The sequence below is a fragment of the Takifugu flavidus genome, chromosome 2, assembly GCF_003711565.1.
Source record: "Takifugu flavidus isolate HTHZ2018 chromosome 2, ASM371156v2, whole genome shotgun sequence".
Taxonomy (NCBI): domain Eukaryota; kingdom Metazoa; phylum Chordata; class Actinopteri; order Tetraodontiformes; family Tetraodontidae; genus Takifugu; species Takifugu flavidus.
Window position 1 is genome coordinate 11,673,113 of NC_079521.1, and position 16,970 is coordinate 11,690,082.

General features: G+C 41.8%; 1 protein-coding gene across 1 annotated transcript; it reads left to right on the forward strand.

Moving 5' to 3' along the window:
• Nucleotides 1-13,381: 13,381 nt before the first annotated feature.
• On the forward strand, nt 13,382-16,777 carry fibinb (fin bud initiation factor b). Its single transcript, XM_057025564.1, has one exon. It carries the CDS (start codon nt 13,890-13,892, stop codon nt 14,505-14,507), a length of 618 nt encoding a protein of 205 aa, XP_056881544.1. The 5' UTR covers nt 13,382-13,889; the 3' UTR covers nt 14,508-16,777.
• The last annotated feature ends 193 nt before the right edge of the window (nt 16,778-16,970 follow it).

Genomic DNA, 16,970 nt, shown 5'->3' on the forward strand with positions numbered 1-16,970 from the left:
TCCATTGAGCTGAAAAATGGAAAGTCAGCATTTTCATAGTTATACTTAACAGTGGTTAGTTTAATTACTTTAAGAGAACACTATATCTGTTAGAATGAATTGAACAGTGGTTGGTGTGTTCAACAAGGGAGGGAAGGGACTTTGTGTGCTTTTACTTTGAAAAAATGGAAATAAAAAAGAAGTAAATATATTTAGTGTGGCAGAAAATCAAAGTCAGCTGTCTCATTTGATCAATTGAGCCGGTAATTTAAGCTAAAGGCCAATGCAGGCTGATAAAACACAACCTTGTAACGCCATCAAATTAAATATTTGGGCAATGGAGCCAGGTGAGGTTTCACATTTATACTCCTTTGCACGGAAATGTCAGATTAATTACTTCCCATTTACCTGATGACGTGTGATGCTAATTAAAGGACACATGAATAATGGAAGATGTTGCCTGTGCAACGCCACCCTGGAATAAACAAATGGCCGAGTCTTCCTGCAGACAACCGTGAGGACCAACGTTTAATCACGCTCGGAAACCGGAGACCGATTGAGCGTTTCAGGGGGGAAGGAAAACACAACTTTGTGATACACAGTCGATTTCTTTCTTTCTCTTTTTTTAGCTCTACATTTTTATTTATTTATTTGCCCACTTGTTGTTTTCGCATTCGGCGCGGAGGCTGCGGTGCTGGTGCCTTTTCTCCCACAAGATGTCAGCAGTAACCAACGTCTTCATCGTTGAATGGGAGCCACTGGAGTACAAAAACGACTTTTCCGCGGGTCAGTGAAGGTGAAGACTGACCGGAAACTCACACATTAATATTGCCTCATTAGGATGGGTTTGTGCTTCACTTTATCTCAGGAAGAGTTTCTTTTTTAATAAAAATAATAATTTAAAAAAATCATTTCGGACAACACGTTCCCATAATAAAGTTGATAAATATTCTACCTTCTTGGAGAATATAAATTTGAATAATATTCAAAGTAAAATAGTCATTTTTATCTCTGAGACTTTTGTATAAAATGTGTACAACGATATTTGTTTCAAACAAGCTTAGTAATTAAAACGATCTCTTCTCAATCAGTGTAATAATCAAGCAAATGAATAAATAAGTATTTTAAAAGAATATGGAGAATGCTATTTCCAATAACAGCAAACACACACCAAAGACATAAAATTACACATTCAACGAATCAATGGTGAAGACAGTAAGGACCAAATTATTCTGTGTTTATTGATAGGAAGATATCTAGGAAAAGTTTACAGACCTGTTTTTGGAGTCAGCAGTTTTAATCCTCTGCTCGGCATCTGCTGGTGTTCACACACGGTGAGATAAACTTGAACACATGTGGAGACGCTCCAAAGCTAAAGAAAATCTTTGATCAAAACGCTGCAGGACTCTAGCTGTTGTGTCTGTATAAAACAAAACAACAAGATTAACTTTGGCCCAGTCTGGTGCTTCTTGATGCCACATGGATCTTCATTGTCAGTATTTAGGCTGTGAGCGCTCTATGACGCAAGTTTGTCTGGTGTAGAAAGATAAATGTGCCCTCTTTCATCACCTGGTAATAATGTTTTCTCTGTGTGCAGCTGTCCTGGTCTTTACATGAATCTTTAAATGGATCCCAGATCATTAGAGTGTATTCAGTTTCCCCCTCGGCGACCGCAGAATTCCATAAGCTGATCCAACAGCCCGGCAGACATGAAGGAAGGTGGAACAGGGTGTTCCTGTCTGATGTAAACAGCAGTAAAAATGACAAACCTGGATTTTATCTGGATAGTAATTGAGCTTTGCTGATGGGTTTCATTGAGAATTGCGGGAAAGAGGACAGATCACCCCAATTCTTTTTCACAGTTTCAAATAGCTTGTCCAGTGGCCGACAGCTGACTGTTCGCCCTCCAGCCACCTCGCTCATCTCCAGGACCCTGATTAGAAAGAAGCAGCGTTTGCCAGAAGGACGATACAGGGGCCTCTGAACCTGGATTGTTTGTGGATTTTCACACTCTTCACAGATGTTAGATGCGTAATAGAAACATCAACCTGCTGTAATGAGCTTTATCCTGGACAGGAATGCAGACAGGACCAGCTGCAGTCTGCAGAGAGCTTTTCCAGATTCCTGAAAACAAAGACATTTGCATATCTTTTGGTCACCGTTTGTCTGCGAGACACATTATTGGCTGCCTTTGCATTTGCAGAGACTCCTATGGCTTTTTTTGTTGCTGCGTTTCCAGTTAGACAGAAATGTTTTTCTGAGATGCACATTCCAGATAGAGAGGGCAAAAACTTTTACCTTTTACACAGCGTCAACTCCAACTTTTGTTTATCATCGTGTCAGAATGAAGCAGGATCAGGACAGACAGTGAAGGGGCAAATGCAGATTCTATGGTTTCGTAAATAGAAAAAGCTTTAAAAAGTATTGGATTACTCATAAAAACGACTGTGCTTGCTTTAGTTGGTCTTAAACTAGTAGTAGTGCAATATTTCAGAAACATTATAAAAGCAGCCTGTGGTTCTTTTAAATTTACAAGGTATTACAGAGAATCTGTCAGTGCAACAGGAGTTGGGATTAAAGGTGGCCAGATTTGTGCGGATCTGTAAACAAGAAACTGAGACAAGAAAAACTATAATTTATGAAAATGAATATTCCGAGCAGCCCTAACACACTCGTTAAATCATTCCCTGGCAGCATCGGCGTTGCTCTCCGGGGCCCTCTTTCCTTTTGTACCTGAGTGTTTTCTGACAGATGGAAGGAGTTGCACATTCAGCACCAGTACAGAACTGGAAAAGGCTTCCTGAGACCCAAAACCAGACACATAGAAGTTCCCGACCGTTGAAATCATTGACCACATCTTTTAGCTGCGCAGCATCAATAAAATGGCTTCTGACTCTGAAAAAGTTTTTACAGCCAAACTAAAAGAAGTTCTGCTCTTGGTTGTTCGTGGCAGCGAGAAACCTCCTTCCTTAAATGAAAACGTTCCCAAAAAAGTGACATGTGCTGTTTAGACGCTATTGTGTGAAACGGTATGAAGGGAGAGAAATGGGGCTCAATAAACTGCAATAGATATTCACTACGGCCGAGTGGCTGCAGAGTTTAGTGGGCTCACAGAAAACTATTAAAATGTTAAAAGCAGTACACCAGTGTTTTTGCCAAATATGGGGCAAATGGCTTGAAGAAAATGACTTTTCTATATGGCAACAGTTGACTACACACACATATTTTATGCTCCTTGGGATGGAAAAGTACTTTGACTGCATATATGCAGCCTGGCTACAATAGGAGTGCACAGCAAGATCCCGGAGTCTGGATTTCTAAACATCTTGATGTGATGCGCATGTGGATTTGCGCACGACAGTGGCTCCGTCTCAGTCTGGGAAAACATTCTCCTCTATTGCAAATCCATCCCTGCTTACGAGGTTACTTCCTGTTTATGCAGCTGATTGAGTAGCTATAAGTCCGCACACATCTGTGGCAGCATTCAGCACTCCCGGTGCTCCATAGACGCGCTGAGACCAGAGGACACAGAGCATCAACCAGCTGTTCAATACATCCATCTACTCAATTTGATTCAATTCCATTCAAGTCTGAATTTACTCAGCCCACAGGGAAATACTTTTCAAATGAAATACATGGCATGCCGGTGCAAAATCACAACCCAATAATGCAAAACAGAAGGGGAAACCTTACACTAATGACATCACCACACACGCGCGCTGGTGTGGTGATGCTGGAGATACTAAAGGTGTAAAGAACGTTCTGCTACAGGCTCCTGTTGCTGCCAGTAATGATGTTAAAAAAGTGTTTGCCTTCATTTCTGCCATTGCCGTCGCATTTTAAGGCTACTTTTGTAATCTTTGGGGCTAAAAACAAATGGAGGCCGGTAATCTGGATCTTCTCGGCAGCTCAAGCAGGTGGATGTATGGCTACTTTATATAGTATATATGTGGTCAATAACAGCTATTTAAGGTACAGACAGTAGAAAATGGTGGGGGTGATTCATAAAGAGAACTTCAGCGGTGAATCAACAGCAAAACCTTCTCTTAGTGTGCATCACATTTTTAATAAACTGCAGCCAATAATGTTTGCACATTAAACAGCCCCCCTGTCATCTACCCAACAGCTGCAGTAAATTTCAAAAAGGGCAAAAATCAATGCAGAAATGTCAGCACCCCGGTACCTTCAGCGTTCAGCCGCTCGGCTACAATAACAAACACTCAACGGGAAGAATCTAACAATCTAACCATCAGACGCAATATGATTTCCGCCATGTTTTTCAGCATCTTAATACTAATATGTGAGACAAGGCCCCTTGACAGAGGTAGAAATTAAACCAAATGAGAGGCAGCACTTCCTCCACACCGAGCACAAAAAATTAAGATGAAAGAGGAATTTTCTGCCTCGGTCAAAAACAATGGGGGCATTGACGGTGTTGTCCAGAGGCTGCCGGCAGCAGAGATGAGCCTGTTCCTTCAGTCTGGCACCAGAGACACTCGGGATACTGACAGAGCGCGCAGCAGCGCCATCCAAAGATTACCGCACCGTCTCCCCTCCCTGCCAGCCACCACACAAAACGCTTACAGCATGTGGAAAGCATGTGTGCACTGTGAGCTAAAATAAGTGACCGTGTGGCAGCGGTTCAACAGGCAATCAACGGACCCCATTGTGCCGCGTGTGAATGGGAGTTTTTGAAAACCCAATGTGCATACAGGGCATACATTTACACAGGACAAAGAGCTTTTAGCAGCAATTATGCTGCTCACACCTGGTGGATCACAGGGTCAGAGCTGTTTAAACAGCATCCAATCAGTTCAAAGTGACAATTAACCCTCCCCATGTTATTACGGGCTTGGACATTGATTAAAACCTTTGCATAAACCAAAAAATCCTCCCTGAGAATGTCTGACATTTCATCCCACCTGTTACCAATCAGCCAGTTTACAAGCCAGACGTTCTGAACAAGTGTTTCCTTCCCCGTTCCAACCTGCTTCAGGATTCAGAATAAACATTAATATGCCGATAAATATTTAGTGCATTGTCTGTGCACAGCCGCCATCTGCGTTCACGTCAGGGGGAATTAAGACATGGCTGCTGAGTTTAATTGAAGGGGGAGACAAAAGTGGGGGTAAAGCAAAACTGATGCCGGAGCCCTCTTTCATGTGTACATTCATTAGCCGGAGGTCTAAGTTTAAGCTGTGCGCCCACAACCTCATCTCCAGTGACCTTTACCTGGGGCTAATAACTGTTTCTGTGTAATTACATGGTGCAGACCTTTGCACATCACCAATAAAGACATCAACCTCATTAATGAGCAGATTCTTTTTGTCTCCCAGTTCTAACTTAACTCTCTCTTTTCTTCTCAGCACCAAAATAAAGAATCATTTGAAACATCCCAGCTCTTCTCCGTGCAAACAATCATGTATTAACATAGTAAAGTCTAACTCCTTGCTGCTTAAAAGTGTCCTGATTTCAAAATAAGACCGAATGTGCTGTTAAAACACAGATCAAGGGACATTGTGCAAAAGACAGCTGTAATCTTAAGATGTCATTTGGGCTGCGTAAAGACAAAAAACATTCTCAGTGAGAAGTAAGAAACAATGAACCGAAGATTTCTTCCCGTAGCCATCATTTTCTGTCTTAAACTGAGCTGCGAACCAGGTCTTAAAGCAATTTCCAGTGAAGCACAAACACCTTCTTGTTTAGCCCTTCCGTTGTTGTGAATGATGTCGTCTCCCCGGCGAATACAACATCGCTGCAGCCAACAAAATGCAGAATAATTCTGAAAGGCATCTCCAGAACCAGGCTGAGTGTTCAGCACCTGTTGACCCGCTGACTCCACAACAGCGGCTGTGAAGGATGTCAGACAGAATCTGTCAGAGTGGGGCTTCGGTTGCATCAACAGGACGAGGAGCTCTGAGAGGTAAAGAACCCTGCACAGATGGAGATGATAAATTGAGTCAGATGCTAACGCTCTGCTGTTATTCAGACAACAACTTAGCGTGGCAAACACAGTTTCTAACGTTCTCTGAGTTCCAGTTCCAAATGTAGCTGCTGGACACATAAAAATGGGCACAAACTGTCCATAAAATAACAATTATGGTGATACACTGTTGCAGCAGTGTCTTCCTCATCTACTAATGACCAACATTTTCAAAACAACCCACTAACTCTGTTATTTATTTTCAGATTCACACTGTTTCTCTGCGTTCAGGCATCATTAGGATATCTGCAGTGGTTGCTATGGAAACACGCACTGTGTGCTAATGAATAAAACCCGAACACAAACTGCAGGTACTATGAAAAATACAGATGCTTCCTATTCAGAGATGCTGGGCAGAGTGGGTTTCATGCCCCGTGCCTGCCTGGTTCATGGATCTGCAGAGTGGAAAAAGGTCAAAAGTGAGATCATCACTGAATTTCAGCCACTTACAGAGGTTTGAACCTGGTTTGTACAGTAAATTTGAATGCCAGGCCCCAGTAACACTCATTTGGCTCAAACTCGGTCTTCTTAAGCTCTGGATCTTTTCCTGTCAGGGATTTACGCTCCGCCATGGATTCGCGTATGAAGAAAGTAATCTCCCTTTGTGTCCAAGTGATTCTGTGGTTCGCGTCAGTTATCATAAACGCGCCGCCAGGCCGATTCTCTGCGGCTAACTGAATCATTTCTCAGATGTTCCACATCCTATTCCATTCCTTTTGTGTGTTTGTTGAGGTCTCTGACTCTGCGTGGTGACAAATGCCCAGTTTGTGCCTTGGACCAACCGTGTGTGTAACAATGTGGTTGTGTTCATTGTGAATCACCACCGCATCTCCCCTGGATCCTCACAGCACAACCGCGATGAGGTTTGTTTGGTCTCCTGAAAAAAATGAGCTCATGTGTCCAAGACTCTTGAAACTATTTGCCCAAGATTAGACAAGATGAGATAATACTAGTGTCCGGTTTCTTTTTCAACTCCCCCATTTTTCTTTCAATTTGGGATGAACATGTTCAGTGCAGGGCTGGTAATAGGGGAAAGATTGGTATATTGATTTTTTAAATATATCCCATTTCATATGCTATACACTATATTTCTTATTTTTTTGTTTTAACATCCAGATGAGCTGTGGCTGTGTTCTCTGCAGGTTCACGGTAATATTAGTGTGTTATTACACTGCACTGAATGTTTTTATGGATCTGGACTTTAATACCACTGTGCATCTCTCTTTAATAATGCTGGGCAGTCAAACAGAATGTGTTAGGGGGTGGGAGGAGACATTAAACACGGGTCGCACAGCCCTGGAGTGGACACACACACACACTCATTGCGGGGTGGTGGCACACACTGCACACATGCGGGAGTGGGTGGTATTCCTCAGAAATCCAGTGTGTGTGGGCGAGAAAGGGATGAAAAACGTTGCTCTGCCATCAGCTCTCGTTTTGCATCTTACCACCTACTTGTGCCGCGCAACTGACATTTCCCAACTTCTGACCTTTGCAACCTGCCGGAGACACAGAAAATGTCAGATCTCGAGTTTGTGGGGCTGGTGACAAGAATATTAACATTGTAACATGGAAATAACTGCAGAATCTCTGCTGTTTTCCACCCCCTGACATAAATAGAAAATCCTGCTTTACGGTGGGACGTTGCAGAGCTTTGAGAGATTCTTCCAATTTGCTCAAACATTCACCTGTTCAGGATAATGCTGTTGTAAGTGGTAGCTGTTTTTACAGGAAAGAGGATATTTTTAGTCCCCTGACAGACTAATAATACAATTTTTAAAATAATCACAATAATCTTCTTTTGGCTCCTGAGACTTGTTTCTGTGTGCCGGCATCATGAAAAACGTAGTGAAACAGAACAAGCTGGCTGTGTGGTGCGTTTATTTTTTTCAAATTCCCAGTGCTGCAACTGAGGATGTGCTTTATTTACGCACCCTGAGTTCAAATAATGTAGCAGCCCTGAAGTCATTATCTAATGATAATGAGATGCCACCACTGAATACATATTCAACATATTAGCATGCTCCCATTAAAACACTCCAGATGTTATAGGCCATGTCTTTCAAACAGAAAGTCACCTCTTGTGCAGCTTACTATTCCCTTCAGTGTAGACCCTATACGATCATTAGCATTTTAATTCATTCGTGGAAACAAATGTGTTTGTAATCCTTCATCTCTGAGTTCTTTCTGCAGTGAGCGCTCCAGCACACGCATTCTTGAGCAGCGTGCTGCAGGATGTCAGGAACTATGACAGCAAGCAGTATTATCCAACAAATCAACTTTATTAAAATGACATGAGGCATCTGGGCTTTCGTCTCCGAGGTACGACCAATCGTGCTGCAAAATTTCCACCAACCTCCCCCGGTCTTCAGCAGTCGTGATGTCTCAGGTTGGTTGGGTTGTTGAAATCCCAGCAGGACAAAAACCGGGAGGTCTCTGATCACGCTGAGGAAGATGAGTGGTGCTGATCTGCTTTCAACTGATTAAAGACGTCTCCAGGAAAAGGTCTGTGTGGTTTTAACTCAGGGCTGACAGCTCTAACTGAACCTCATTGGAAAAAATTAAAGTGACTTATTTATGCTGAAGTAACATAAAGAAGAAACTATTATCCTTTCTTAATTAATTACAGAGTGATACTGGTTTTTTGGGGGAGGGTTTTTTGCTTTCCATTAAAACTAATCCAATGCTAAAGCTGTGCCATGGATTTTGACATAATGAAAAATGCAAATTAATAAATGAATTCTGTAATTGGAGATGTAATTGCAACCAGATTATTTGCAGACCACAGTTATTATTTTTGCAGTTTGATTATTCAAAGCAAGAAGCCATGAAAACATAAGCAAAACAAAACAAAACTTGAACCGATGCCAGTTTCTGGATTTGCGAACAAAAAGATGAGCTCATTGCATAAATGAGGCCTTCAAACTCCCCATATTTAAGGACAAAAAAAAGAAATTGTAGTCAATTTTCCTGTCAAAAATGGAGAAGGTTGATCACGCCGACACAGGAGTAACCTCGTTTTAAGAATAAAGCTGCCAACCAAAACAATGTGATGAGCTTGTATAAAGGTCACGATTCCACAAAAAAGAGATAAAAACTTTGAAAACGAAGTCTGCCATTATAAGTGAGAAATGAATGAATGAAAAATACTCAAAACGGCAGCGCATTTAAGCTACATCTAGTGAACTGCAAGTGGGCTTATCACAGCCACAGTAGTTGCAGCTAATGCAGCTAACAGCAGATAACTGAAGCTAACAGAATGAAGATACAGGCAGCTATTGGAAGCTAATTGTAGCCAAATAAATAAACAAATTATAGCAGAATTAAGCTCATGAAGGTCACAATCCTCCATGCCTTGACATGTACTCAGGGGGTTATTGTACAAGAGCTGATAAATCTGGAAATACTGATAATTTTATGAACCAATATGGGGTCTTTGCTGGGACTATTTCTGCTTTAGAGCCTCCCACATGGAGCCTGGGTCTGCTCTCAGGTTTGTGCTACCCTCACCACAGCTGCCAGTTTCTTCCTGCTAATTCAAGATGGTAAAAATTTATTGCGTCAACCAGAAGTGACTTTATTTTCCCCTTTTACGAGGTTTCAAAGGAAAGTTCTTCATGGCCAGTCTCAAACAGGTCACAGTGAACCTGATGATTGCGCAACAGGGGAAATAACAGAAAAAGAACAGTCCAGGACCAAATCTGTGCCTGTGACCATGTCTTCTGCTCTCTGAGCAGCTGAGGTATGGTTTTGTCTTCTCCCATTGGAATTGTGATGCAGTTTTAAAATGACTAACGCCAACAATTAAAATAACTCCTACTTTGAACAGCTCCTTTGTACTTTTCTTTTCCAGTATTGCACTTCAGGTTGGCCGACCTTTACTTTTGGACTCAGCGTTATTCAGCCATTTGTCCTAAAGAATGTCCCCTGTTGTTGAACAAAACTCATTTATTTCACATTTGGGACCAGTTGTGATGACCCGAATCACTGATCAGAGTGGTGTTGCTGGAAGACGCCCTGATCATTAGTTGAGCCATTTATGGTGACACTTATTGTTAAGATGAAGATGGCATCAGTCTTGACGATTGTCCTGTCTTGCAATCCTTGTCTCGCTGGACTCAAGGGCCACCTTTTACACCCTGGATCGCATTTTATTTTAATATGTACGCAATTTAGCCTCAGATTGGTTTAGTTCAGGCCTGCCAGATAGAATCATGTCCGTAAGGCGTGTCAGTTCTGAAATCACGCCCTCCATCATGTGGGGTTCCACAAGGATCAATTTTAGGGCCCCTGCTTTTCTCCCTCTATCTGCTTCCTCTGCACTCCATTCTAAGAACGCATGGTATAGCCTTCCACTGCTATGCTGGTGACAGCCACATATATCTGCTGCCAATGAAAAAGGATTCCTTTTCTTTCATGTTTGGCCCCAGTTGCTCCTGTGAGTCCTTCTCCGATCCACTTGGCCCCTTTTACCACTTTTTCCACCTATGACAATAAGGTGAAGGCCATTCTCTCACAGTTGGTGATGCAGTAATCCATAATTTTATTACATCTTTGCAACATCTTTACAACTTCCTGTGCATTATTCAAGATTCAAGATTTTGTTTTTAAATGGCTAAAAGGTTTGGCTCTGCACAACCTTTCTGAGCTGCTTCCTCCACGCCGATCCTGGAGGTGCCAAAATCTAAGCAGAAGCTCAGAGGGGATGGAGCCTTCTCAATTTCTGCTCCTAAATCTCAAATTTCCATCACATGTTAGACAGGCACCTTCCCATTTTTAAAATTCATCTTAAAACTCAGCTTTACACCCTTTTTAATATTCTTTATTAAAAAGGGTATTATTGATATTATTATTAACATTATTGTTTACTGTTAGATTTAAAAGGGGGAAAATCCAGTTCATTAGAAATGGCTTAAATAGATCTAATTTCACAAAAACTTCATTATGTCCAAAATGTTTATAAAACCTTATATTAAATAATTGGAAGCAAATGAAAAATTTACAGACTGGAAGTGGATTTTACATCCCAAAGTCTGTCCCTCTCCATGTTTCTGGGCACTTCATAAAACATAATGCAGTATTTATATCATAGTTGGCCTCAAACAGCAGCCAGCCACTGTTGTAAAGGTCTCCCAAAAACCACTGGCAGGCATCCTGTGACCCAGCATATCCAGTCAATTTACAACAGTGGCAGTGACATCTCACACTTGGAAAGGGTTTTGTGTGCAGTGAGCTCAAGCGTAGAGTAATTCACTGTCATTCATCATGGGTAATTCATTCACTGTGGAATTTCTTCTCCTTTTTTAAGACAAGGCCAAAAACATGGGAACAAATATTATAAATGCACAATACTTTTATGAAAGACTTGAAATAAATTCCATCCCTTTAAAAGAAGAGCGCACGTGTTATCTGGTTACAGACTAACGCTAACGCTAATCCTTTGCCTCCGACAGGAGAAACCACAACATCTGGGGAAATCCTGTGATAGTAAAGGAAATCAAACATTTCAGAGGTATGAACTTTATAGTCCACATAACTTGGTTTTAGAAGTTTACAGTCAGGAGTTATGGATCCTTTTTTCAAGATTCTTATAAAACTGATTAAGAGAGTCACTTTTCTCATTTTCTGTTAATTTTATGCCAATCATGTATACTGTATAAATATGTGGATTGATATCACAGTAACCTGGCTACACATTTCTATTTTTTATCATTTTCCAAACTGTCCCAACATTCCAGAATCAAGGTCATGAGCCACGCGTGTATTAAGGGTCCGCTTTGATGTTTCTCTTTGATGTGTATGAGTAATTTCTGCTCCAGGATGTTTGTTGCAGGATTAACTGCTAACCCCTTTTTGGGATAAGGACTTAATTGTCCCAACTTAAGATGTAATATGATGCCAGGAAAGCCTTGAAATATTTATTTTAATGATTAGGGAGGAAAAACCTGAGGGGTAAATATTTAATCCAAATCTGTCCAGTTGTCACAGAATAATACCAGTGAATCACCAGATCAAAGGTTATATAGGTAAGGAAATTCTGATCACATTTTTATTTGACATCTTTGAAAGAACGCCAGGCTTTTGATGGCTTCTGCCGTACATTCTTCCACCTTCTTGTCTGCTTCCAATCATGGTCGTCTTGCTCATGGCCACTGCAGCCTCCAGCTGCTGCTCTCCAGAGTTGCTCACATCCTTTGACTCACTGTGTAAAACAGAGTCCGCCTTGTACAGTCTGCCCCCGAGTCCAGGCATACATGTGTGTGATTGGCCAATTGGAAATAAGGAACGGTTTACCACGGAAACCGACTTGTGAACTTGTCATCATGCCAAAAAAAAAAAGGATTTAGGTCAGCATTTGTTTCATCATCTGTTTGTGGAGGCAAAATCAAATTCAGTCCAGTTTAATCTTTTTTCAGGGAAAACGAACAGTTATGTTTGCTACGCCCTCATTTCAATTGGCAGAAATAAGACACCCCCAGATTATATGCTATGGAGCAAAGCCATTTCACATCATTTAGATTCCCTTTGGGAGCTTTCTACCCCTCCTTCGCCTTGAACAAACAATTACATATTGCTTTCTTGGACAGTTATAAACAACACACACCGTACACAGGTTTTAATAATTAAAGGGTCTTAATTCTGAATTCCACTCAATGGAAGCAGGATCACTGGACTTCCTAGAGGTAGATTATGGTAGAACACTGGAGTTTCTACAGTTTCTATTCACAAAAACCTCCAAAAGTACCAGAAAAGTTGTTTAAGTAAGTGATTTGAGCTATAAAGTCACACTGGGGTATAAAGACAATAGCAGCTTAGGCTTCCTGCTTTGGGCCTGTAAGAGTCCACAAAAGGAACGTAGAAATGGAAAACGCTATTTAGATGTGATGCAGTGGTCTGCAGAGAAAGACACAATGATGGTGATAGAAGCAATTTGAGGAGGAATTCCGATGAGTTATTCCCTGACGCTTCAAGCATCAGTCTTCAAAAAAGTCATCAGCCAACAGCCGAGCAACATCTGTAGCATTAGCTTATTTGCAAAATAAGAACTGGACTGGTTGACACTAATGTTTGCAAGCGCCATCAACCACTCACCGAACAAAGTCTGAGGTAGTCGCATTGTGACGACAAACAAAAAATAAAAGATAAAATGATTGAGCATCCAAATGCACTTAAATCAATGGATCATGCAATGTTTCCCATTTAAGAATAATCAGCTCATTTCAGGCAAAACTGGATAAGCACGTTCATTCTATATAGGTCTGCAGCCGACCCCCACCATGGCAGAGTTGAGGCAGACGCCTGTAAGCTCCAAACTCAAAAATATGCTTAAACAGAAGTGTTATTCTGCAGGTCATGCCTGTGTGGCCACTGTTTCTCACTTTTTAAACCGTCTATGCCAGCTTGCCACGGTTACGTGACTTCGCACAAACTTGAGCCTTCTTGGTGAGGGTGAGGTTGGGGAGCTTGGCCCCGCTGGCAGTTTCCTCAGGACTGAATGCAGCCTTTTAAGTGACGGAGGGGCTGTAATTTGAGAGTAGCAGAGGTAGACTATTATTAGGCAAAAAGCCGGAGCGGCACTTCAGACATCCAGATGTTGCGTTTGAGGCACCAAGTAAAGTCGGGAGTGGAAGCGTCTCCGCGCTAGAACAGACGTGTTTTTTTTTAACGCTTTGCCACATTTAACAGCAGTAATGGAGGTGGTCCAACTCGATTAAAGGAAGCCCGGTGGTCTTTATAAACATTTTATGCCACTTGAATCTGAACAAAGAGGATACTGCGGAGGACGCGAACTTTTCAAAACAACGTGAACTGAACTGCGCAGTTGGAGGGTTTAAACATGACTGAAATGTGGAATTAAGTAGTCCGTCCGCCTGACACTTTCCGAGAATTAAATATTTCCTGTTTCTTAGTTTATTGTGGGACCACCATGGCTTTGCTACACTTGCTGTTGTGCGTCGGGATTCTTTCGACGTGTGGAGCTTATTACAGCGGACCGCTGCAACCGGAGATGTCTAACGGCACTTTTCATCATTATTTCGTGCCGGATGGCGACTACGAAGAAAATGACGACCCGGAGAAATGTCAGATGCTTTTCAAAGTGAACGACGAGCGAAGGTGCGGTCTCGACGAGGATCAGGACGCCGTCATACGTGACGATTTCACTATCATCAGGAGGCAGATAGAGGACTCGGCCAGGGTGCTGGAGGGCATCGGGAAAAGCATCTCGTACGACCTGGACGGAGAGGACAGCTACGGGAAGTATCTGCGGAGGGAGACGGCTCAGATCAGCGAGGCGTTCACAAACTCGGAGAAGTCGCTGCTGGAGCTGGAGGTGAAATTCAAACAGAGTCAGGAGAGCGAGCTGAAGGAGGAGCACCGGCTCAGCGACGACTTTCTGACCATGGTCGTGCAGACGCGGGACGTCCTGAAGGAGACGGTGGACATCTCTCTGGGACTGAAGGACAAACATGAGCTGCTGTCTCTGATCATCCGCAGCCACGGCACGAGACTGAGCAGGCTGAAGAACGAGTACATGAAATTCTGAAAACAAATCTTGTCCCTGAACGTTTCACCTTGACATGTTTCGTTTAATTTTCTCGCCTAGTGACGGGCAGCAGTTCTGGGCAATTATATCAGGGAACATACACACACATACACGCACGCGCGCACAAACACACACACACACACATCTTAAAATAGGCAATGCTTTAGAGCAGCAGGGGTCAGGGGGTCCCCAGTAGTAGCGGGTCAAAGGTGTATGGAGCCACAGGACAGTTAGACAAAAGTTTAATATCATTATCATTATAACTGCTCTACAACTAAGGCTGTACACCAGTAAAATGGATTGAAAATGTGTGTCTCCACTCCCATGCACGCATCTCACTTCTTCACACCGATGATGTAATTCCTTTTAGATCTCCCAGTAATCCAACATCAATAGATCACTTTGTCAGGGTTATTTGGTTTGATTTATTAGACTTTATCTATTATATACAATAAATACCAAATAGATTGTCTCTCTTTAGAGGGTAGTGAATCTTAGGATCTCTTGATCTTACAATCGAATAAATGCCAGATTTATATCGCCTCCTAGAATCTAAATGAACCTGATTCGAGCATTTACTCTTAATTAATCAGTCATTTACCGTCCCTATCAGTGTGTGTGTGTGTGTGTGTGTGTGTGTGTGTGTGTGTATCATCTTTCCCGACAGCTGTTTGTAAAGGAGTTTGGCATATCCGACTGCTTATGTGTGTAATTCAGTTCTGGGGTGAGTTACTGGAAAATTCTGGAGAAGCATTCATTAAACGATGATGACGCTGACAGGATGGACCTCATGCGACGTCTGGTTGAACACTGAAGTTGAACAGCGGTTTCACTTTCCCAGACAGTCCAGATGAATGTTCCAGATGATGGTGAGAATATCAAATGATGTTTACATCTCGACACATATCTTGAGCTCTTTTTTTTTGTGCAGGCCATCACACTTTGCACAATTCTTTGCTGTTGTGGCACTGAAGATTGTGGCATTGTTCAGGCCTTATCTGTGCTCACTTGCACAGCAAATATAATCTTGGAAAATGTAAAGTATGTTATATGGGTTCAGTCAATACTGTGAGCACTATTATCTTTAATACACACCAATCTGTAATGTGTATTCAATGTTTATAAAAATGATGTAACAGGGCAGCATATATCCACCACACCCTTTAAGATATCAAGTGAGATTTAACCACCTTTGACTCAAGACTGCTGGCAGCAAGTGAGACCGTCAAACTTTAATAGATGGGACAACGTTCATAATGGATCCCGTTGTCTTCTCAAATAAAGACATTGTCTTTGTAAATATACGAACGTTGTTGTAAGATCGGGTTTTTGTCAAATTTACAAGGCATTCCTCTGAGAGTGTCTGGTTTTAAGAGACGCATTTTGGGTTACAGGTCTTTCATCAAGTAGCTACAGATATGATGAAAATGTTCCAGATGTTGCTACAGTGAGAAAAATGCTGGAGGTCCATAAATTTCAGCAGACCTTGACACTCATCAGGCCTGTGCACTGCCACGTGCTTTAAGATTACAGACTTCCTCTCCATGTTTGCTTTACAAGCTTGTGGGCTCTTCTGTTAATTACACACAGCCTGTGCCCCCCCCCCCCCCCCCCCAGCAGTTAAAGGGACAAAGATGGCTGTTGGTATTTATTAGCAGTACACATGTAAGGATGTCGACTTGCGTCTTGCACTTGGCAGTACAAACCATGTTCATGACGATGGGATATTCTGGTAATCTTTGGCATTTGTAAACTGTGAACAAATTTAATGTGATCAAAACATCATAACTTTGTCTCGAAAGTTTCCAGAGGCTGTAAAACTGCAAGGCACACTCAGCTGTGGTGTTTTATGGCCAAGCACAGTCAGTAAATAGTTCCCTTGTTTTAAATCCTGCTGATATATTGACAAGGAGGCATCGGGAGACCAGTCAACCTTTAACCTACTTACAATATAGATTAACTCAGTTAACTACAGTTATTCATTAATCTTGTAACAGGATGTTTTAAATACAAAAATATTCTTAATGCAAGTGAGATATGTAGTAATATTGTACTTGTATGAGTGACGGGATGTGATCCTCCATCAACACTTGCAAGAGCAACTCCTGGTCAGCATGACGATCATGGACTGTGCAGCAAAGGTCATTTCACACAATTCATCAATCCCGAGTCTGCAAATAGGTGTAAATGCAGAGGGGAATCTTTGTTGTGAGACATTGAAAGCTTTTTGTATCGTGAAATAAAGACAAGAAAAAACAAGTGTTCAGAAATTTAGTCTCAAGCTGATGTTTTTATTACATTTTTTAAAGAATTACGAGTGTCGCAGATGCGGAATCTCTCTGACCAAACAGATCACCAACTAGTCATTAAAAGTCTCTTTAAAAAGTACATTCATTTAAAACAGCCCCCACTTTATCTGATGAAACATCACACTAAACACTAAAATCATGAATATATTTGGAA